The sequence below is a fragment of the Xyrauchen texanus genome, chromosome 14 (assembly GCF_025860055.1).
Source record: "Xyrauchen texanus isolate HMW12.3.18 chromosome 14, RBS_HiC_50CHRs, whole genome shotgun sequence".
Lineage (NCBI taxonomy): Eukaryota > Metazoa > Chordata > Actinopteri > Cypriniformes > Catostomidae > Xyrauchen > Xyrauchen texanus.
Genome location: NC_068289.1, coordinates 22,933,945 through 22,956,940, shown reverse-complemented (window position 1 = coordinate 22,956,940; position 22,996 = coordinate 22,933,945). Strand labels below are relative to the sequence as shown.

The following is a 22,996-nucleotide window of genomic DNA, read 5'->3' as shown; positions in this document are numbered from 1 at the left end:
GAAAATGTAATTGACAGCAACCAATAAGGGTATTAAATGCTTTTATTGTCAAAAACATTCAATATATGCAAAGAGTCAATATTTACAGTGTTGACCCTTGTTCTTCATAACCTCTGCAATTCACTCTGGCAAGCTTCTGGGCCAAATCCTGACTGATGGCGATCCATTCTTGCCTTATTAGTGCTCGGAGTTGATCACAATTTGTCGGCTTCTGCTTGTCCACTCGCCTTTTGAGGATTGACCAAAGGTTCTCTATGGGATTCACGGATCCAAAATGTCAATGTAATGATCTCCGAGCCACTTCATTATCACTCTTGCCTTGTGACATGGTGCTCCATCATGCTGGAAAATGCACATATAATCACCTAATTGCTCCTGGATCGTTGGGAGAAGTTACTCTTGCTGGACGTTTTGACAACATTCTTTATTCATTGCAGTGTTTTGGGCAGAACTGTAAGAGAGAGCCCACTCCCTTGGATGAAAAACAACCCCACACATGGATGGTCTCAGGATGCTTCACTGTTGGCACGACACAGGACTCATGGTAGTGTTCACCTTTTCTTCTCCGGACTATCGATTTTCCAGATGTCCCAAACAGTCGGAAGGGGGCTTCATCAGAGAAAATATCTTTTCACCAGTCTTCTGCTGTCCAATCCTTGTACTTCCTGCAGAATTTCAGTCTGTCCTTCATGTTTTTCTTGGAGAGAAATGGCATCTTTGCTGCCCTTCTTGTCACCAGGCCATTGTCCAAAAGTCTTTGCCTCACTGTGCGTGCAGATACACTCACACTAACCTGCTGCCAATATTGAGCAAGCTCTGCACTGGTGGTATCATGATTCCATAGCTGACTCCTCAGGAGGAGACAGTCCTGGTGCTTGCTGGACACTCTGGGACGTCCTGAAGCCTTCTTCACCGCAGTTGAACCTCTCTCCTTGAAGTTCTTGATGATTCGGTAAATGGCTCTTCCAGGTGCAATATTTTTGCAGCAATTTTGTACAAAGCGATGATGGCTGCACGTCTTCATTTAAAGGTAACCATTGCGAACAAGAACACAATGATTGGAAGTACTTCTTCCCTCCTTTTATAGCAATCAGTCTGCTCTTATAATTCAATCAGAATGATAGAGAGATTTCACCTGACTAGTACTCGTTCACACTTTCCCAGGTGCTGCTGATATGATTAGTGTAATTATGTTAGCTGGTCATTTTGTGCCAGGGCCAAAAAACTGTGAAATTTGTTTTTTTGTGATAAAGTTTTTGGCCAATTAAGCTTTTTGCAATTATTTAAAATGCATCTGATCACTCTACAGAATAATCTAGAAACAAGGTGAATATCAACACCACAACAACTGAAGCAAAAACTTTGCAAAACACAAAATGTATGTCACTTCCAATACTTTTGGCCATGGCTGAACACTAAAATGAAGTGAAAGCAAAACAGTCTAAAGCCCAAATCATACTTCGATCAGACACGAACGTAGGTGACTGCGCACAAAATATATGATGCAAATTTGTCATCAGCAGAGTACTCGAGCATTGAATGCGTGCCGGCCTGATACTCTGGATGTAACTATATGAGCATTTGCCTGGAATTATTTGCACTAATTAGTTGGTCCAAAAGGTCGCACTCACAGTTGAGCCATTGCTGTCATGAAGAAGTGCTAGAGCAGTGTTTCCTGCATCGCTTAACAGCACCGGCACTCTGCTGCTACTAAATCTCCAGTATTAGCAAAAGAAGAAGCTCAAGTTGTTAGCTTGCAGTCTGAATTGAATGTGATGAGATAAAATTTGCGCAAAAACAACACGCAGAAATCAAACTATGACCTTGTGTAAATATTAAACCGCAAAAGGGCTGTGATGTGATTTAATCAAACAGTCTGTACATGATGCTCATGTGGAGCTCTGTTCTGAGCACATGTGAGACAGTTTCATGTGAGCTTGCTTCACAAATTTGATCTTGTGCACAGAATAACAGATGTGTTTCATTGATTTCAGTTTGGTAAAGTGCACTGAACGTATTATATGTACAGCGCTCCAAATTCACTTACATTTTTCACAAGTTCCTATATACTATATAAATCTTAAACAGCCCTATGACACCAGGATTTTTTGGACAGAAGAGGAGGTGAGATCATCTCAGAGGTTTTACCAGATCTCATGGCAATGCCGTGTGCAAGTTTATTCAATTATTAGATTAATATTACTTAGATATAATAAGAATATGAATATAGTTATTATTAGTTACTATAATACAAGTGTAGGCCTAATATAATTCTGTAATTTCTTAATGTAGTAATAATAACAATCATTACATTATTATTATTATTACTATCAGGGCATGAAATTCTGCATGGATGTGGGTATTGTGCACAAATGTTATCAATTCCACATGTTCCACATTCATAATGCAGGGAATTTCCACACTATTTTATTCATACATGTAGCTGAGAACAGGCAAACCAATCCATACAGATGATCAAATCAAATCAATCTTGTCTTTGTATCAAACTGTAATTCCACATCTGTGCAAATATATCATCTCTTCCACGTCTCTCTCTCCCTCTCTCCCTTGTACAGCTTTCAGCTGCTCATTAAATGCTTGAGTTCAGTGTGAGTGTGCGCAGCGAGAACGCGCATATTTACTGAATTAAGATGATACAGATATACAGTGTATTCAGAAAGTATTCAGACCCCTTCATTTGTTTCACATTTTGTTATGTTTCAGCTTTATGCTATGATTTTTCACATCAATCTACACTCCCTACTCCATAATGACAAAGCAAAAAACTGATTTTTGAACACTTTGCAAATGTAATAAAAATGAAAACTGAAATATCACATTGACATAAATATTCAGACCCTTTGTAATGAGTATGATACTTGAAATTTAGCTCAGGTGCATCCCATTTCTCTGGATCATCTTTGAGATGTTTCTACACTTTGATTGGAGTCCACCTGTGGCAAATTCAGTTGACTGGACATGATTTGGAATGGCACACACCTGTCTATACATGGTCTCACAGCTGAAAATGCATATCAGAACAAAAACCAAGCCATGAGGTCAGAGGAACTGCCTGGAGAGCTCAGAGACAGGATTGTGTCAAGGCACGGATCTGGGGGTGACTACAAAAACATTTAGGCTGCATTGAAGGGTACAAGAGCACATTGGCCCCCATAATTCTTAAATGGAAGAAGTTTGGAACAACCAGAACTCTTCATAGAGCTGGCCGCCTGGCCAAACTAAGCAATCGAGGGAGAAGAGCCTTGGTATGAGAGGTGACCAAGAACCCGATGGTCACTCTGGTTGAGCTCCAGAGATCATGTGTGGAGATGGGATAAACTTCCAAAATGACAACCATCACTACAACACTCCACTGATCTGTACTTTATGACAGAGTGGCCAGGTGGAAGCCTCTCCTCAGTGCAAGACATATAAAAATATCACCTAAAGGAATCCCAGACTGTGAGAAACAAGATTATTTGGTCTAATGATATGAAGATCATGTAAGGATCATGGAGGAAACCAGGCACAGCAATACCATCCCAGTGGTGAAGCATGGTGGTGGCAGCATCATGCTGTGGGGGTATTTTTCAGTGGCAGGGACTGAGGGACTGGTCAGGGTTAAAGGAAAGCTGAACAAAGCAAAATACAGAGATATACTTATGAAAACCGGGTCCAGAGTGCTCAGAACCTCAGGGCCAAAGGTTCACCTTCCAACAGGACAATTATAGCTGTCAGTTTGTCCAGATACTCAGTTGACATTTCACCCCACACTTCCCGTAGCACTTGCCATAGATGTGTCTGTCTTGTCGGGCACTTCTCACGCACCTTACAGTCTAGCTGATCCCACAAAAGCTCAATGGGGTTAAGATCCATTACACTCTTTTCCAATTATCTGTTGTCTAATGTTTTTGTTTCTTTGCCCACTCTAACATTTTATTTTTCTATTTCAAAAGTGTCTTTTTCTTTACAATTCTTCGCATAAGCACCCCTGAGTCTTCTCTGTACTGTTGAACACGAAACTGGTGTAGAGTGGGTAGAATTCAATGAAGCTGTCAGCTGAGGACATGTGAGGTGTTTATTTCTCAAACTAGGGACTCTGATGTACTTATGCTCTTGTTTAGTTGTACATCTGGCCTTGCACATCTCTTTCTGTCCTTGTTAGAGCCAGTTGTCCTTTGCTTTGAAGACCGTATTGTACATCTTTGTATGAAATCTTTTTTTTTTTTTTTTTTGCAATTTCAAGCATTGCATAGCCTTCATTCCTCAAAACAATGATTGACTGACAAGTTTCAAGAGAAAGCTGTTTCTTTTTTGCCATTTTTGACCTAATGTTGACCTTAAGACATGCCAGTCTATTGCATACTGTGGCAACTCAAATACAAACACAAAGACAATGTTAAGCTTCATTTAAAGAACCAAATAGCTTTCAACTGTGTTTGATACAAGTGATTTTCTAGCACCAAATTATCAATTTAGCATGATTACTCAAGGATAAGGTGTTGGAGTGATGGCTGCTGGAAATGGGGCCTATCTAGATTTGACCAAAAAGAACTTTTTAACATCAGTAATGTCCTGACTATACTTTGTGTTCAGTTAAATGCCACTTTGGTGAATTAAACTACCAATTTCCTTCCGAAACGGCTAAATCTGTACATAATTCCAAACTTTTGTCCACTAGTGTACATAAACAATAATGATAGTAATATTATATTATTAATATTAAGATTTTATGTTATTATGAGAAGTTTAAAAATATGTGTGGTTAATTTTGAAACTGTGGCGAGACATCACAGTCTAGGTAATTAACGGGAAACACTGCCCAAACCCCAAAGTTGACTGGGTTCCAAAAAGTAATGAGGAAAAAGGGGGGTTGGCAGAGGATTACCCCCTGCTGCAAGAGCTGAATTCTGTTGGAAACACTGTGCTTTATAATGTAATCGCTGCTAAACAACAGGAGATGAATGTGTAAACAACAATAGTGAATGTGCACACTGCATTTGTACAACTCGAATCTGAAGTAATATAAAGACAAATGTATGGGTCTAAACTATTGTGTATGTGCGCACAGTCAAAAATAAAGTATATACTTTGAAAAGCTAGCGTTCGACTGTACACAGACGCTAAGCATTCACGTCAAAAACGAAGTATACTTTAGGCTTAAGTTTATTGAATGTAATAAGTCTATGTCTGAAATCGAATTCTGTCAAAGTACTTTGAACATACTTCTTGTATGTTAGGTATGTTCTTTAGGTATGCAGGTGAGTGGTATGAATACATTCCTGGTAAAACAAGCACCATTTAAGCACAAGGAACAAGTTTCTTGGTATAAATAGCAAATACAGTTGAAAAGATCACCAGACATGGGGCTTTACGCCATTAAAAAAATAAATAAAAATGATTCAGTGTATGAATATGACATCTCCTCAGGTCCTGTTATATTATGGTAGGGTAAAGTATCCAGTGGATGCACCTGTCAGAATCTAGCCATATGTAGTAATTCATTGAGGTATTTATTTCCTACTGTTTTATGAATACTAAGGATTTGGACACCCACCTCCATTGACATACTGTTTAGTAGGTAATGTTTTCTCAATGAAGCTGAGCATGACCATAAACTTTCTACAGCAACCTTAAAGGGACAAATACAGTACATGATCACACACATTCACAGGATTAAGTTGCTCCATTATATTCTAGTTCAGTTAATGGGAAAATTACTTACTGCATTTTTGCACCCTTGAAGGGCACTGCGAGAAGGGGATGGCACTAAAAGTGTCATTCGAAACAAAAGTAAGAAAATGACACTTTGACGAAGGAAAAAGTCAAAGACTGTTACATTCATTCAGTAATGCCATGCTCCCTTAACAGTACCCTCATCTAGGGCTCTGTCCTTCAGAGAGAGACAACTTTTGATTGGAAATTTGTTTAGTCTGTCTTCCATTCTTATAAATATTCTAGTTTCATTACAAGCTCAATCAACAGAATTTGTGGCATAATGTTGATAAATAGATTATGCCACAAATGCTGTCAATTGAATGCAGTATACTGCTTTAAGTATGAAATATTGATAATTAGAGTGATTAGACTATATGTCAAAAAGTGACAGGATCACACACAAATCTATCAATACCATCACAAACCACTGTATGTTTCTTACAGTGTGCGTGTGTGTTGGGAGGGCCAGCAATCACTGCTGTTTTGAGCAGATATACTGTAATTCTTTATTCAGCACTTACTGATTTGTCTTATGGACAGCTGGATGAAAAAATAAGAAAACAGCAATCAAATAAACACTAAGGGGCTTGACTTTTATGTTTTACTATTTGCCTTGCATATTGTAAATGTTTGTATTTGATAGATAAAAAGGCAGCGAATGCTTCTCGGAGAGAGGTTTTAATTTGACGAGACTCGGGCATGTCTTAAAAAGCACCTCTAAATCCCTTAAAAATCAGAGCGCGCTTCAGAAACTACATAAAAGAGATGCTAAAAGGGGTTTTAACCGTACAAACGCAGGAGGCGTATTGATTCCCGTCATTCACGTGCACTGATCACCTGACATGTCTCGGGCTGGGCTGAGCTGCTGGGGTTTGTTTGTACAGATGGAGGAGGGGAGGGGAGGTGGTTAAAAGGCAAAATCATCAGCAGCGCTCTTTGATGTCTAAATGAAGCATGTGCAGACCAGAACATACACACACACATTACTGAGCAGAGACACAAAGAAACAACACACACACACACACACACACACACACACACACACACACACGAGAGAGAGATAAAAGAGTATAAATAACACTAACCACATACCTACATACACACACAAATGCAAAGAGAAACACCACACCCACAGACACACATGCTAACACAGGCTGCATTCCTGATGCTCCCCGAAAAAACTGCTGAACAAGACTGAAGTGAGATATTTGTGAGAATTTTCAGGCCAGTGTGGAACTGTTCCGAGATCAAACTCTCAATCATGTCTGAAGATTGCTATTGAAACAGGCATATTCAAATCTAATAGCAATGCACTTGAAGTTTCACACACATAGCAGGGAAATCACAAAGCATAGACAATGAGTATTGTAATGCAATAAAAATTTTTTAAAAAAAAAAAACTTCAACCTCAGCATTAATTCAATTCAGTATAAGACACAACCATAACCATGTCATAAGAAAGCATTGTGTGAGGAACAGGGTGAAGAGTAAATGTTTATGATGTGATAATCTGCCATTTTTCTCACATTGTGCGTATCTCAACTGCTGCGATACACACAAGGCATGAAAAATAATTTTGGAAAAATTTTGGTATAGTAACATGAGAATATGAGACCATATTGCAATTTTAATAATGCATAACAATGAGAGTATGATTTTTTTTGAGAAATCTTGACAGTTCTTGTGAGATTCACCTTAGCATACTTATATTCTTGGTGTCTGTATTCAGAACAACATTGTGTATTTGTGTGTATCACTGAAAATGACATTACTGCACATTAGCCCAACATTTCAGAAAAATCAGTTCTCACACTGCAGGGCACAAACAAACACAAACAAATGTGTCAAATGCATGCCCATCCTCACATGTAACACACACACACACACACACACACAAACACACACACACACACACCTCAGTCTCTATGCCTTGTGTCTGTGGTTATGGGATATCTGACATGATAAGACGAGTCTTTGAAACAGTCACACCTCCAGAGGATGAACAGAAATCCACCCAACACGTCACCAATACTTAAACCATAATACTCATGAAAATATGCTAATACAAGGGACAGTATAAGACATACATTCTTCTTTGGAGTATATTTTAAAATCTGTTACTGTCCTGTCTGAAAGTACATCCTGTTAAACTCTGTGAAAGTTACTATGTATCTCACTGACATTAAGAGGATTTCAAAAGTTGGCACAGAGTTAGCTAGGCTTTCCCACGATACAGTGCTCAGTGAGCCAAATCTCACCAACTGAAACAGGTGCAGAAGTTAAGTGAGGGTAGGACAGGATGTTAGATCAAATACCAACAACAGAGATAATGAAGATATGTAAAGTATTTGGTAGATTAATGATGGAGCACAAACTTTTGTGATGCAATAACCATTTTAAATTTTATATATATATATATATATATTATATATATATATATATATATATATATATATTATATCATATGATCCTAATACACATGACCACTTTGGTCCTAATTAAGTGGCTGACATGGTCTTCTGATATTGTATCCCAACCGCCTCAAAGTGTGATGTGTTGTGCATTCGGAGATGATATTCTGCACAATACAATTACTGAGCGTTTTTGATTTTATGATTTGTGAAGCACCTTGTACTTAGTTGCTAAAAAGTGCTATATTAATAAAATTATTATAATTATTATTACAATTGTACAGAGTGGTGTGGAGGAATGATCTGCCCCTCCGGCTCGTCAACTTTGCCCGCCTCTTAAGGCCACCCTTCATCCAGGCTCATGATGGGAGTTGGGCGGGAGAGCGAGAAGAGGTGCATAATTAATAAGCCTCATTTAGTCAGTGGTGAATGAATCACACATGATGGGAATAATGCTTCATCACCGCTGTCTTTAAAACATAGAGCACACTTCTTCTTGGGGAGCCGGCTTCAAATATCCACGTGTGCACACACTGGCATCCTCGCATGCCCAGGACCAGCGCTGGGAGGGTTGGAGCTGGACGAGATGGTGTGCTGCCGGACCCGTTCTTCGGACCCACGGACATGTTGATGAGTCACCGGGGGTTAAGCGATCACGTTCCTGCTGACGGGCTAGATGCTGAGCCTTCCCCTCATGCTTACTGCGGGCCTGGGAAGACCGGCTGCCATTGACACCACCGCCCCATGCAACATGGACCTTCGAGCGTTGTGTGAGTGGCCGATTGACCCAGCTCATGCCTGGGCCTTCCTATGGACACAATCCAACCCTTTCACAGAGCCCAGTACACCACGAGGATGCCAGATTCCCCCTTTATTATGAACACTATTCCCCTTGGACACTTTATTACCCCTTTTGGACATTTTAAGTTTATTATGATTTCCAATAAATGCCTCTCAGAGGCTTGACACCACACCCACTGTGTCTGTCTTTTGCTCAACCTACCAAAGTGGATATTTGAGCTACCTTAGAATTTGTCAGTTTGAACCAGTCTGGCCATTCTCTGTTGACCTCTCTCATCAACAAGGTACTTCTGTCAGTAGAACTGCTGCCCACTGGATTAGGGCTGCTACTTATGATTATTTTGATGGCTGTCAGAGATGGCTGTCTCCCACAATACTGAAAGATTACATGGCTGCCATAGCAGCATACCACGATACACTGGATGGGAGACCTTCACAACAGTGTGACCTGATCAACAGGTTCCTCAAGGGTGTGATGATCTGCAAACGCTCCCTTCAGAGGAGGAAGACCCAGTCTTGTTGTTGCTGTGTCCAGTTTGAGCCCTGTAAATCTATATGGACCGCACGCAGAGCTTTAGATGCTCGGAGCAGCTCTTTGTCTGTTTTGGAGGACAGCAGAGAGGGAAAGCTGTCTCCAAGCAGAGGCCCATTGGATTGTGGATGCCATTTTCCTTGCATGCCGTGCCCCTTGGAGTCCGGGCGCACTCCACAAGAGGTGTTGCATCCTCCTGGGCACTGGCAAGGGGGGCCTCTCTAGCAGACATATGCAGAGCTGCTTGTTGGGCTACACCCAATATCTTTGCGAGGTTTTACAACCTACGCATAGAGCCGGTTTCGACCTAAGTGTTACATGGTAACAGCAGGTAGGCCGGGCGGATGGTTGGGTGTACTGCTTGCATTGCCCCTTTTCCATAGGTGATAATGTGCACCTTTTGTCCACAATAGATCCCCGTATCCGGTGAAACATGTATGCCTCTTTAATTCTTAAGCACTCTTCGGTGACAAACTTGACAGGGGAGTTACGGCACCAGGCCCAGTACTCAAGGTATGCCCCTTTTCAGGTGAGACCGTATGCTCGGGCTCAGTGCTCCATACATGGTGATTACCCTTGGTAATCCCGTATGATGAGTTTCCACTGTTCGGTTTCCCCATAGGTGAACCCTGTGTTTCCCCTCGCCAGAGCTTTCTCTGTCTCTGCCACTGTTGTTGTGTACCTTCTCCGTAAATAGGGTCCTCCTGTGGTATCATCCATATTTGAACATCCCTGTTGGTAAATCCATGTGAGGTATTATCAATATGTTATCCTCCCTCTGGCAGGATGTGGTTTCTGTAGTGCCCTCCCTCCTGGAGAGGGAAGAGCACTTCCCAGCGCCAAGACATTAGCTCCGGAGGTGGTAAGACTGCTCCGTCCCCCGGTGGAGGGCCAGGAGGAGAATCTTGTGTTTTTTCATTTGCCCACATTCTCAAAAAAAGAGCTATTTCCTTTGTTTCTGGGTCACCTGGCCCACAAATGCCGTTCTCACGGCACTTTGCTTCCAGATCTAACCCATCCGGACTTCCTGAACGCGGTACCTCCGGCCTCAGCCCCGCGACTGTTCCCCGGCCGGCCGGTTCAGACAGTCCTAGAGGACGCCAACATCGGACCTCCTCCTCAGTCACGAACCTGCCCCCTGCCGGGCGCGCAGAGCAAGGTAAGTGCTTTGAGTTTGTTCTCAGCACCAAAGCCTTGTGACGCACCCTTGTCTCCCGATGCCACACTACCTGCTCCGCCCCACTGTGAAGCCCTGCCGGGTACATCCAAAATACTCGTCCCTTTGGTGCCCCTAGCACGGAGTTTAGAGGCGTGGCTTTCACTGCCCAACCCGTCACGCTGGCTGCACCCGTCCATTCGACTTGGTTACGCAATTCAGTTTGCAGGCCCCCGCCCCCCTTCGCAAGCATCCGTTTTTGCGGAGGCTGCAAAAACAAGTACACATTCCCCCCAGTGAGCCTTCTTGCACAGGTGCTGTGCAAGGTCAGGGAGGACGAGGAGCAAGTCACCTTAGTGGCCCCCTATTGGCCCACTCGGACTTGGTTCTCGGATCTCATGCTTCTCATGACACAGACTTTCTTTCTCAGGGACGGGGCATGCTCTGGCATCTGCACCCAGACCTCTGGAACCTCCACGTCTCGCCCTTGGACGGGACGCGGAAGATATAGCCGGTCTACCATCTACCATTGTAGACATGATCAACCAAGCCAGAGCCCCTTCTACCAGGCATCTTTACGCCCTAAAGTGGCGCCGGTTCGCAAATTGGTGTTCTTCCCGAGCTGAAGTCCCACAGAGTTGCGCAGTTAGGTCAGTGCTTTTGTTCCTACAGGAGAGACTGGAGGGGAGGCTGTCCAGTGGTTCTAGGGTTCTGGAACTCTCGGATAGAACACGTTGGCTCAAAAGACGTTATTTTGGGTCCTGTCTGGATGCCGTGCTTCTCTGGGACCAGTGGCGGCTGCTGGTCTTTCAAAGAGGGGAAGCTCATTTTCGGCCTACATTATAAACTTATTTACCCTATTTTTTGCACTAAATCAATCTTAGGTGTTGATCTGCCCTGCTGTTTAATTCTAATTTTTTCCTCGTAAGGAAGACTTTCAAATGGCTTCGCCAAAATCAGGTCGACAATATTAGCACCGTCTGCCATCGTGCGCAGTTTCACCCGTACTGACGCTAGCCTAGCCTACTGTATGAATGAATGAATGAACGAACGAACAAACGAGCGAGCGGCTCTAAAACAAAATATATTAAACTTGGTAAAACTGAAACAAGGAATGTGGTGTATAATTGTGTGAAATGTATTATGCAAATTGACTAGCAATTTCGCCAAAAAAATATAAAGAAATAGGTTGCAGCAGTTTGTCTTTCGACTACACTTGAGAAATCCGCGATGGGACTGAGCACGAAATAGCTTCAGTGACTTCTTATAGTACAGATTCGCTGTCAATCAAAAGGAGATGCAGTCTTTCAACAGATCCTCCAATCATCACGCGGAAGCCCGGAGTCCGGGCCAGCCCACTCTTCATTCACCCCCAGAGACACTGAGCGTCCGTGGGCGGGACATAATCGCAGCATTTATCCAATGACCGTCTATTTTCGGAGCACTGAAAAAAACTGTTCAGAGCAGCCCCATTGAAGTCAATGGACGCTCGGCTTCAACAGGGAAATGCACTGACGCTACGGGAATGTATGAGAAGTAAATCGAGTCAGCCGACCTGCTATGTGATAAGTCACACTGAAGGGAACGCTGGCGCGTTTTGGCTGCCGCTCCTAAACTGTTTCACTATTGTTTGTTTTTATGTTGATGCGGTTTTTCTACCTGCTATTTTTAGTTCTCAACTTGTTGCTATGTCGCGGGACTATTTTACATTTGCTGGATTATTGTTTATATCTGCCTGCGTTTTCTGGAGGACCCTGGATCCCTATCCGAGGAGTTTACCCTGTGGCCTTACTTTGAACTTTCGCTGCCTTGAGACTGTTGCGATCCTGGATCCAAGAAGCATGGCTTTAAGGTACACTGCACACCAGTTGCTGAACTTAAAACAAAACTACTACTTACAAAAGATGTTTATGCACTCTGTCGAAACGCCGGTCTGCTGAGAGCGAAGACGGTACATTCATCGGAGTTTTGGCCGTAGATATGACCTCTTTCCTTTTAGCAACATCTGCGTGCCAATGTGTTGGCGTCATGCTAAAAGCGTGTCTCGTACTGGTGCAGTCCTGAGTAATCTATCCTCGTTTGTTCGGTCGGAGTTGCACTCTGTGATGTACCAAAGCCCCGTGAATGTTGGGTTGTTTAATGCACGCTCAGTAAACAATAAAGCCCTGCTTTTATCAGACATTATCGCAGAGCGAAAACTGGACCTATTGTTTTTAACTGAAACATGGCATAAACAAAATGACGGTCTCCTCTTCAACCAGATCACTCCTGAGGGGTATGGACTGTTTGATTTACCGCGATCTACTGGTCGAGGTGGTGGAATTATTGTGGTTCATAATCTGCAATCTAACATCAGCGCCGTGAGTGTACCACAGTTCTCATCTTTTGAATGCCTTGTTTTAAATATTTCTGCTCCAAAGGCAATTACCATCGCTACTGTCTATCGACCACCAAAGGCAAATGAAGCTTTTATGACTGACTTTGCTGACTTGTTGTCAATGTTGTGTTACAAATTTGAGAGAATCCTCATTCTAGGGATTTCAACATATACATTGATGAAAATGACTGTGCGATGGCAAAAGACTTCCTATTTCTATTAGACTGTTTTAATCTTAAACAGTTTATCAGTGGTCCTACACATAACAAAGGTCATACATTAGACCTTGTGATTGCAAACCAAGCAATTATATCACATCAGTGCACAGTTGATATTGGTCTTTCTGATCATCTGGCAATCTTTTTTAATATGGAACTGCCTTTTCCTTCTACGTCTTCTTCACATTCTGTTCATTTTCAGTAAATGGAAATCAATTAATCCGTCAGATTTTGCAGACTCTGTTGTTTCCTGTCTTAGTGGTCCACAGTCATCTCATCTGGAAGATAAGATTTTACATTTGAATGCTGTGCTTGCCTCTAATTTTGATTCTTTTGCTCCCTTGAGGTCACGCAGAGTCTCTTTTTCTCGTTATGCCCCATGGTATAATGATGACCTGCGCTTTAAGAAAAAAGCTTGCCGTAAAATGGAGCGTAAGTGGCGTAACTCGGGCCTGAATGTATTTTACCAGGCTTGGAAAGATCACTTGGCGGAATATAGATCTGAAATTGAGTCTGCTAGGTCTGTTTATTTTTCCCAGATAATTGATGATAATCTAAGTAATCCAAGACATCTATTTCATACTATAAATAGGCTTCTTACAGCCAATGTTGGCATCTCTCTGCCTGTTTCAAATCAGGTGTGTAATGATTTTCTCAATTTTTTAGCTCTAAAATTGAAAATGTTTACAAAATGATTCATGCTATACCGGTTTCCTCTTCTATACTACGCTTGCCTTCTTTCTTTGGCACATCCTTTACTATCTTTTCTGAAGTTGACTCTGAGCTGCTTACTAGGGTGGTAACAGGTATGAAAGTTACCAATTGCATACTTGATCCCTCCCTACAAGCCTGTTTAAATCCTGTTTTGATTCATTGTGTCCAGTTGTTCTTGGCATTGTCAATGAATCTTTGTGTTCTGGTGTTGTCCCTGCAGCATTGAAAACTGCTGCTGTAACGCCTGTTCAAGAAGCGTGATGCAGAGTTGGATAACATAAATAACTATCGCCCTATATCAAATCTTCCTTTTCTGGCAAAAATTTTGGAACGTGTTGTGGCTTTGCAGCTACATAGTCATCTCTCAGTAAATAATCTTTTGAGCCCCTTCAGTCTGGTTTTCGAAAATTTCATAGTACTGAGACAGCCTTGGTTAAGGTCACCAATGACCTGTTAATAGCCTCAGATTCTGGTTCTCTTTCCATTCTTATCCTTCTCGATCTTAGTGCCGCTTTTGATACTGTTAATCACAATCTTCTACTAAACCGTCTGGAAAATGTCTTTGGTGTTTCTGAGACTGTATTAAACTGGTTTAGATCTTATCTCTCGCATCGTAAACAGTTTGTTTGTATGAATGGTTTTCGGTCTGAGATTGGTTCTGTCCGTACGGGTGTTCCCCAAGGTTCAATTCTTGGTCCCTTACTTTTTAGCATTTACATCTTTCCACTCGGACTGCTACTAAGATCACTTGGACTTAATTATCACTGTTATGCAGATGACACTCAGATTTATATTCACTCTAAGCCTGGTCAAAATCTGGATGTTCTTTTTTAACACACTGTATTTCTGAGATAAAAACATGGATGTCTCAAAATTTTTTGTGTCTAAATAATGATAAGACTGAGTTCTTGCTTATTGGCACTCCTCATCAGCTTCAGTAAGGCTGGTTCACTAATTCTGAACATAGATGGGACTGACTTGGAGGCACAGACTAAGTTAAAAAACTTGGGAGTTATATTTGATTCTAGTCTGTCCTTCGACTCTCATGTGCGGTACATTGTTAAGAACTCTTATTTTCATCTCAGAAATATTGCCAGACTTCGCTCTATGTTATCCCTCTCTGTGACTGAAAGGCTTATCAATACTTTAGTTTTTTCTGCATTGACTATTGCAATGCACTTCTTGCTGGAGTTCCAAAACCACACTGAACAAATTACAACGTGTTCAAAATTCTGCTGCTAGGATCTTGACTGGAATCAGAAGAAATGAGCATATTACACCTATTTTAAAGTCTTTGCACTGGCTCCCGGTCAAGTTCGAGTCGATTTTAAAATACTTATGCTCACATATAAGGCACTGCATGGTCTGGCACCGCAGTATTTGTCTGCGCTTTTAACTTTATACACACCCAAGCGTCATTTACGCTCTTCACAAGCTGGTCTATTGGCAGTCCCACAGACTCGGTTGCGTACTGTAGGGGATAGGGCTTTCTCATCCTATGCTCCTAGACTTTGGAATGCACTCCCTTCAAATATTAGAGATGCACAGTCTTTAAGTAATTTCAAATCTTTATTGAAAACGCATTTTTTTAGGCTAGCTTTTATTTGACTTTTATTTTATTGTATTTTATCTTGTTTTTTTTTTTTTTTCTTTCTGTGATGTATTTTTGTTTTGCTTGTTTTATTATGTAAAGCGCCTTGAGAAGCTGCTTTAAAGGCGCTATATAAGAATAAAGTTATTATTATATTATATTATTACTATATGTAATGTAGCTGATTCTGAACGAACTCGTCTTCAAGATGAACGTGTTCTAACGCATTTTTAGTCAATAAATTGTTTACACAATAGTACGTATTTGACCATTATTTTTTTGACATTATAGGGGAAGCTGAGCTTCCCTTGCAGTCTTAAAGAGATCCCCACTGTCTGGGACTCTACGTGAGCTTAATGAGCACTATTTGCACTGGAACACATTTCTTTTCTGGAATGCTAGTTAAAGCATGCCACAGAATTTGTTTTTAACAAGGAATATCCCATTATTAAACACACAGTTAAGTAGTACATTCAAATATAAAAACAACAATAAAATATATTAATTTCTTACCATTTGATTTAAAATTAACTTGTGATCTATTTAGCATTATATAATGTAATAATGTTTGCTGGGAGTTATTTTAGTGTTACTGTAAAATCTCATTATTTTGCGTAATGGCATAGTCTCCTGTATAATGTTGTTTCTTATATAACAGTTTCAGAACAAATCAAACAGAAGATGTTGTCTTCAGCCCAAACCAAGTATAAATTAATTTGGACACAATCTACCTAAAGGAAATGTGCACTTCAATGAACCTAATCCACCAAAGTCACTGAAGGCACCCTAACTAGGGATGACACTGTATATTTATGTGTGCACATTCATTTGTTGTGTCACTTATTTCTCTTAATCTTGTAAAACTTTTGCTCTTGTATATGATGATGTATTCACATGACATGTTCAGAGGTGTGTTTTACAGCCAACTCACTGAGTAAAGCCCAGATCAGAGTATTCGAACACTCCCACACTCCAGAACCCTCCAGGCCAATGTGCAGGCCTGTCATCCACATGTAAATAAATAAGAAAAGGCAGCATAAAGTGTTTCTTTCTAGAATTTTCTTTATGCCTTTCAAGGAAACTTATGTATATGCAATAACACATCATTGTCTTAATACGTCCATCCTTCATAAGTGCAAGTTAGTTTGCTTCTGTTGCTCTCTCTGGTAAAAGGGATCAGACTTCATGGTTTAAGAAAGCTGAGCTCCTTATCTTAACCCGCTTTATGGAGATTATGCTTTTGGTAAACATACATGTCAGTGGTGAGAAAACAAGAAAGGTAAATTATGATGCGGCGGGGCAGAAAGAGAGAGAGAGAGATGTTAACTCCCAATCTCGATTTTGAAGGAATGTCAGCACTGCTACATTACAGTACTTTCCTGCTACATTACAGTAATTTCCTGCAACAATACAATAATTTCCTTGCCCTGTTCACTGCAAAGTCACAATATACAGTTGACTTTTAATTGTAATAAATTGTAGAACTACTCCTGTAAAATATACTGTGAAATTCTTCACAGAAGTATACCAGAAGTATACTGTAAACTATTTTTTTTTGTGCTTAAAACCATTTTTTTATTTACAGTACATTATCCACACAAGGATTCCATGAAAGCACATGGAAAGGGAGTTACACAACAAGCTGAAACATGAAGCTGAATTTTACAACCATCACCCACTGTAATTACATCAGTAAAGGACATTCAAGTTCCTTCACCTAGAAAAGTTAGACTACTTATTCTACCACTTAGAAAAATGTACAGCTCAAATAACACACATTTTTGCTTCAGAATTTATGTAAGTGGTTTAACAAAAATGCAAGCTTTAAATTTCTGCTTTTTAACATGCAGAATGCCTTGTCACAGACTTCCATTGTCAGTGCATTTAATGTTGTATGTCAGTGGCATACACAGGAGAGGACAGCAGGGGCGCAAGTCCAATTTGTTCACAAATCTAAAGGTGCCCTTCTGGATGTTCAGAAAAGGGGAAGACATTTTAATAATACATTAGATAAAACTAAGTAAACATTTCTTGTACATTTTTGTGAAAAAAATTTCACAATAACAGTAATAATGTTTTATTATGTGATTTCTTTGTAAATCGCGGAAGCATTAAAGAACACGAGGGGGAGGTGCCTTTAACAGCTCGTGATTCAGCTGAACGTAAGTGATCTACTCACTTCGAAGTGCCGAACCCTTAAAGTGGGTACTTTGAAGGGAACATTGCATGAATGTACCCTTCACTAACAGTCTTGAGAAAGGGCCCTTTGATTAATGTTCTCACATTCCAGTGGGCTCCTCTTCCCGCAGTGCCTGTACTGGCAGCCAAATGCCAGTACAGGCACAAGACTGAAGGACAGCTCAACACCACCGACTCTAGAAGTATGTGGCTGGGAATTAACATAATCACGGACTACAAAGGGAATAAAAACTCCGCCGTGAACACCGCTGCCTCTCTCCTGGATGAGCTTAATAAATGTTATGCTCATTTCGAGGAAAATAACACCACCCTCACAGAGAGAGCACTCACGGCCGACGCTACAGAGGATGGTCCACTCTCCATCTCTGTTGCGGATGTAACCCGATCCTTACGACGGGTGAACATCCGTAATGCCGTGGGTCCAGGCGGCATTCCGGGCTGCGTCATCATGCACAAACCAACTGGCTGGTGTTTTTACAGATATTTTCAACCTGTCCCTCTCCCTGTCTGTATTCACCACATGCTTCAAAACATCCACCATTGTGCCTGTACAAAAGCAATCAAAAATCACTTGTTTAAATGACTGGCGTCCTGTTGCTCTGACCCCCATCATCAGCAAATGCTTTGAGAGGCTAATCAGAGATTACATCTGCTCTGTGCTGCCCACCTCTTTGGACCCATTGCAGTTTGCCTACCACAACAACCGCTCCACTGATGATGCCATTGCATCTACAATACACACTGCTCTCTCCCATCTGGAAAAAAGGAACACATATGTGATAATGCTGTTTGTAGGCTACAGCTCAGCATTCAACCCCATAGTGCCCTCCAAGCTTGATGTGAAACTCCGGGCTCTGGGCTTAAACAGCTCGCTGTGCAGCTGGATCCTGGACTTCCTGTCAGGCAGACGTCAGGTGGTTAGAATTGGCAGCAACATCTCCTCATCACTGACCCTCAACACTGGAGCCCCGCAGGGCTGTGTTCTCAGCCCACTCCTGTATTCCCTGTACACACATGACTGTGTGGCAACACATAGCTCCAATGCCATCATTAAGTTTGCTGATGATATGACGGTGGTAGCGTCTGATCACTGACAATGATGAAACAGCCTACAGAGAGGAGGTGCACACTCTAACATACTGGTGTCAGGAGCATAACCTCTCCCTCAACGTCAGTAAGATCAAGGAGCTTGTAGTGGACTTCAGGAGGAAAGACAGAGAACACAGCCCCATCACCATTAACTCTTTCCCCGCCAGCGTTTTTAAAAAAAGTTGCCAGCCACCGCCAGGGTTTTTGACGATTTTCACTAAATTTTAATGGCCCGCAGAATATTTTCTTCCATGAATATATGAAGATGCTATATATCACAATAAAGAGCTGAGCCTCTGCTTTTAGGCAAAAAAAACGATTTTATTTTATCTTCATTTGTTCTTTTTTTATTGCGACTTGAACAGAGGTCGGTTTTGTCAAAAAACAACATTTCAGACAAAAAGCTGATAAAAAGGCATGTTTATGTCTGATATTTTCTGATACGGCTGAGGACGTTTGGAATGAACCACCACATCCTCATACAGTTCTACACCAGCACTGTAGAGAGCATCCTGACTGGCTGCATCATCGCCTGGTTCGGCAATAGCACCGCCCACAACCGCAAAGACCTGCAAAGGGTGGTGCAAACTGCCAGAAACATTATCGGAGGTGAGCTTCCCTCCCTCCAGGACATATATAACAGGCGATGTGTGAAAAAAGCTCGGAGGATCATCAGAGACTCCAGCCACCCGTGTCATGGGCTGCTCTCTCTGTTACCATCAGGCAGGCGGTATCGCAGCATCAGGACCCGCACCAACCGACTACATGACAACTTCTTCCCCCAAGCAATCAGACTTCTGAACACTTGATCTCTCATGATGAATATACACCAGCACTGCACTTTATTAATCTATTATCGCACACTGGACTGTCATAATTACATTATCCACAATACAACTACAGTATATATATATATATATTTTTTTTTTTAAATACTTTTTATTTCTATTGTATACGCATTCTATATTGTGTGTATTGGTGGAGAGAGTCAGCAGCTTCAAGTTCCTCGGTGTTCACATCACTGAGGAACTCACATGGTCCGTCCACACTGAGGCCGTTGTGAAGAAGGCTCACCAGCGCCTCTTCTTCCTGAGACGGCTGAGGAAGTTTGGAATAAACCACCACATCCTCATACGGTTCTACACCAGCACTGTAGAGAGCATCCTGACTGGCTGCATCATCGCCTGGTTCGGCAATAGCACCGCCCACAACCGCAAAGGGTGGTGCGAACTGCCAGAAACATTATCGGAGGTGAGCTTCCCTCTCTCCAGGACATATATAACAGGCGATGTGTGAAAAAAGCTCGGAGGATCATCAGAGACTCCAGCCACCCGTGTCATGGGCTACTCTCTCTGTTACCATCAGGCAGGCGGTATCGCAGCATCAGGACCCGCACCAGCTGACTACATGACAACTTCTTCCCCCTAGCAATCAGACTTCTGAACACTTGATCTCTCATGATCAATATACACCAGCACTGCACTTTATTAATCTATTATCGCACACTGGACTGTCATAATTATATTCTCCACAATACAACTACAGTATATATATATATATATATATATATATATATATATATATATATTTTTAAATACTTTTTCTTTCTATTGTATGCGCATTCTATATTGTGTGTATTGGTTACTGTACATTGTCTATTATTATTGTGTTGCGTAAATATGTTGTTTATTGTAAATTGGTATATGTCTTTTCACTATCATGACTGCTATGTTGCTCAGAACTGCACAAAAGACTTTCACCTACTGTTGCACTTGTGTATATGGTCGTCTGACAATAAAGTGATTTGATTTGATTTGATAGTGGCCTTCAAGGGAGCAAAATTGCAGCTTTGAATTTGCCCTGGAACATCTAAGTGGCATTGAGTAAGAGGCTAAATAAAAAGTCCACTCTATGTAATGTATTGTAAGATTGCTACCGCATTTCCAACATCGCACACCAGTAGTGTATACAGCTTTATTAATTATAATGGGAGTGGTTGCGTTTGTATTATTTTATATATTTTGTATATTATATAGTTTGTATTATTTTACAGGCTGAGTTCACAATAAACTACTCTGTGGAAATAAAGTGAACTGAACTCAAAAGCACCTCCTGAACTGTGATGTCTGAGGTCATTTGCAGCACTCATAAAAATCGGAAGGCAGAAACAAAGTGTGAGATCCTTATATGCGCGAGTTCCACAAGAGTGCACACCTCCGTATCAGCGCGTCATATATGCCCATATATGGCTTTTCTGTCATCTGTACTTAATATAATAATGTTTTTCTTCATACACGTGTCTTTGTGTCTACGGGCACATTTTTTGTAAAATTTATTTGATAATAATAATAATAATAGTCTAATAATAAAAATAATAATTTCATAGATTAATGGGAAAACAAGCCAAATATCATCATGACATGGTCAAAGGCATCAGGTACTGACGATCACTCTGACCACCCTTGATCTCGAGAAATCATCTGTTTTCTCAACCTGAATGTGCATTTCTCTCTATAAATTAACAAAACGTTCAGACAGTCTCTTGCTGGTTTTTCCGACACATTCAGAATCATTACCGCTTTTCCCTGTGTCGCTGCAGCTCGCTTCTTGATATTTGATATTTTAAAGGCTCATTGTTACCATTTAGTATTTCTCTGTAATATAGAACAGTGTTAGCAACTCAAACCATTTTCTGATACAAGTATTTTTCCTTGATGTCTAAACACAGCCAAGAACCAGCACTTTTAGATTGGGCACATCTAGCATGCTACATGCTCATCACTGACGTTGATGAGATTAACCCCTTAGGTATCGAACGACAAGACATTTTTCAATACTCGATTGTTTAGAGGCAATTTGGTCGGTGCCTAAAATGTATCGAACTCGATACCCAGCCCTAATGGTGAGCAAACCAAAGTTTCACCCAGTTCAAACGGCGTTCGGACTTCCACGGATTCGTCCGATGACGAGTCAGTGTTACGAGCCAAATACACAGTCTCATCATGAAAAACACGATACAGATTGTGGCGATTTGTCAAGCACAAAATGGTTTTACAGCAGTTATTTTCTTGTTCCAAAGAAAGATGGCGGGCTTCGGCCAATCCTGGATCCGAGACATTTAAATCACACACTTTTCGCCTCAGTAACAGATCTTATCGCATGTACGCCCACACGATTGGTTTGCATTGATAGATCTGAATGATGCATACTTTCACATCCAAATTGTACAACATCACAGGACTTTTTGAGATTCGTGTTCGTGGGAAAAGTGCATCAATTCAAAGTCCTGCACTTCAGACTGTTTTTGGCTCCTCGCACATTCACAAAGTGCATTGATGCGGATCTCGCCCCTCTGAGACTGAGCGGCATGTGCATCTTGAACTACCTCGACAATTGGCCGTCACTGCCACAATCAGAGGCTTTGTTATGCCAGCACAGAATTACTGATTCAGCCATTTTACGGTGTCCGTCTCGATGAATTACGGCGCGGGCCTACGGTCATGCTAAAGGGTGATACCGGGTGAATGGAGACTTCATCCTCAAACTATACTGAGGATTTGTGATGCCCATTCAGTCTAAATTTAAATTCAATACGTCTTACAAAGAATACTGCCATAAACTGATGGAGCTGTCTGATTCAGCCAAAGGCATGTTTTTTGTTGTTTATTTTACTAATAAGCCATAAGACAAAAATGTACCATGGTATTCATTTTTTTTTTGGACACAAACGCTAACACAGTAACCATTCAGAACAATGGTATTACTATCTTGCTAACATGATTGTACCATGGTTCCGTCACACTATTGATGTAAGGTCCTAAATATTAATGCCAGGATATAGTAAAATAACATTACATTAATTTTAAAAATAAATAAAAACTAAGAAGTGTCTGTTCCATAAATAGGATGATGAGGTCAAAGAGGAAGCAGCAGAGATTTACATTTACATATAGTCTTCAGTATTGTACTGCCAAGTTCTCACAGTGGCTAGAACATTACAGATGCTAACACGGAAGAAAAATACAGACAAAGATTTGTTTTTTTTAATTAAGCATTAAGTGTTGATTGGTTAAGTGCTTGTGGAACAGATATGTTTTCAGCTGTTTCTTGAATGCTGAGATGGTATCTGCTGATTGTGTGGAGGTTGGAAGCTCATTTCACTACAGATGACCAGCGAGAGTGAATGATCG

General features: G+C 41.1%; 1 protein-coding gene across 1 annotated transcript in view; it reads left to right on the top strand.

Annotated features, from left to right (window-relative positions):
- Positions 1–22,996, top strand: part of LOC127654557 (myosin-IIIb-like) — a 151,564-nt gene that overhangs the window by 11,224 nt on the left and 117,344 nt on the right. Inside the window, exon 2 of the mRNA XM_052141765.1 lies at positions 17,809–17,899. Within this exon, the coding sequence (XP_051997725.1) occupies positions 17,809–17,899 (91 nt within the window). The remainder of the gene's footprint in view (positions 1–17,808; positions 17,900–22,996) is intronic.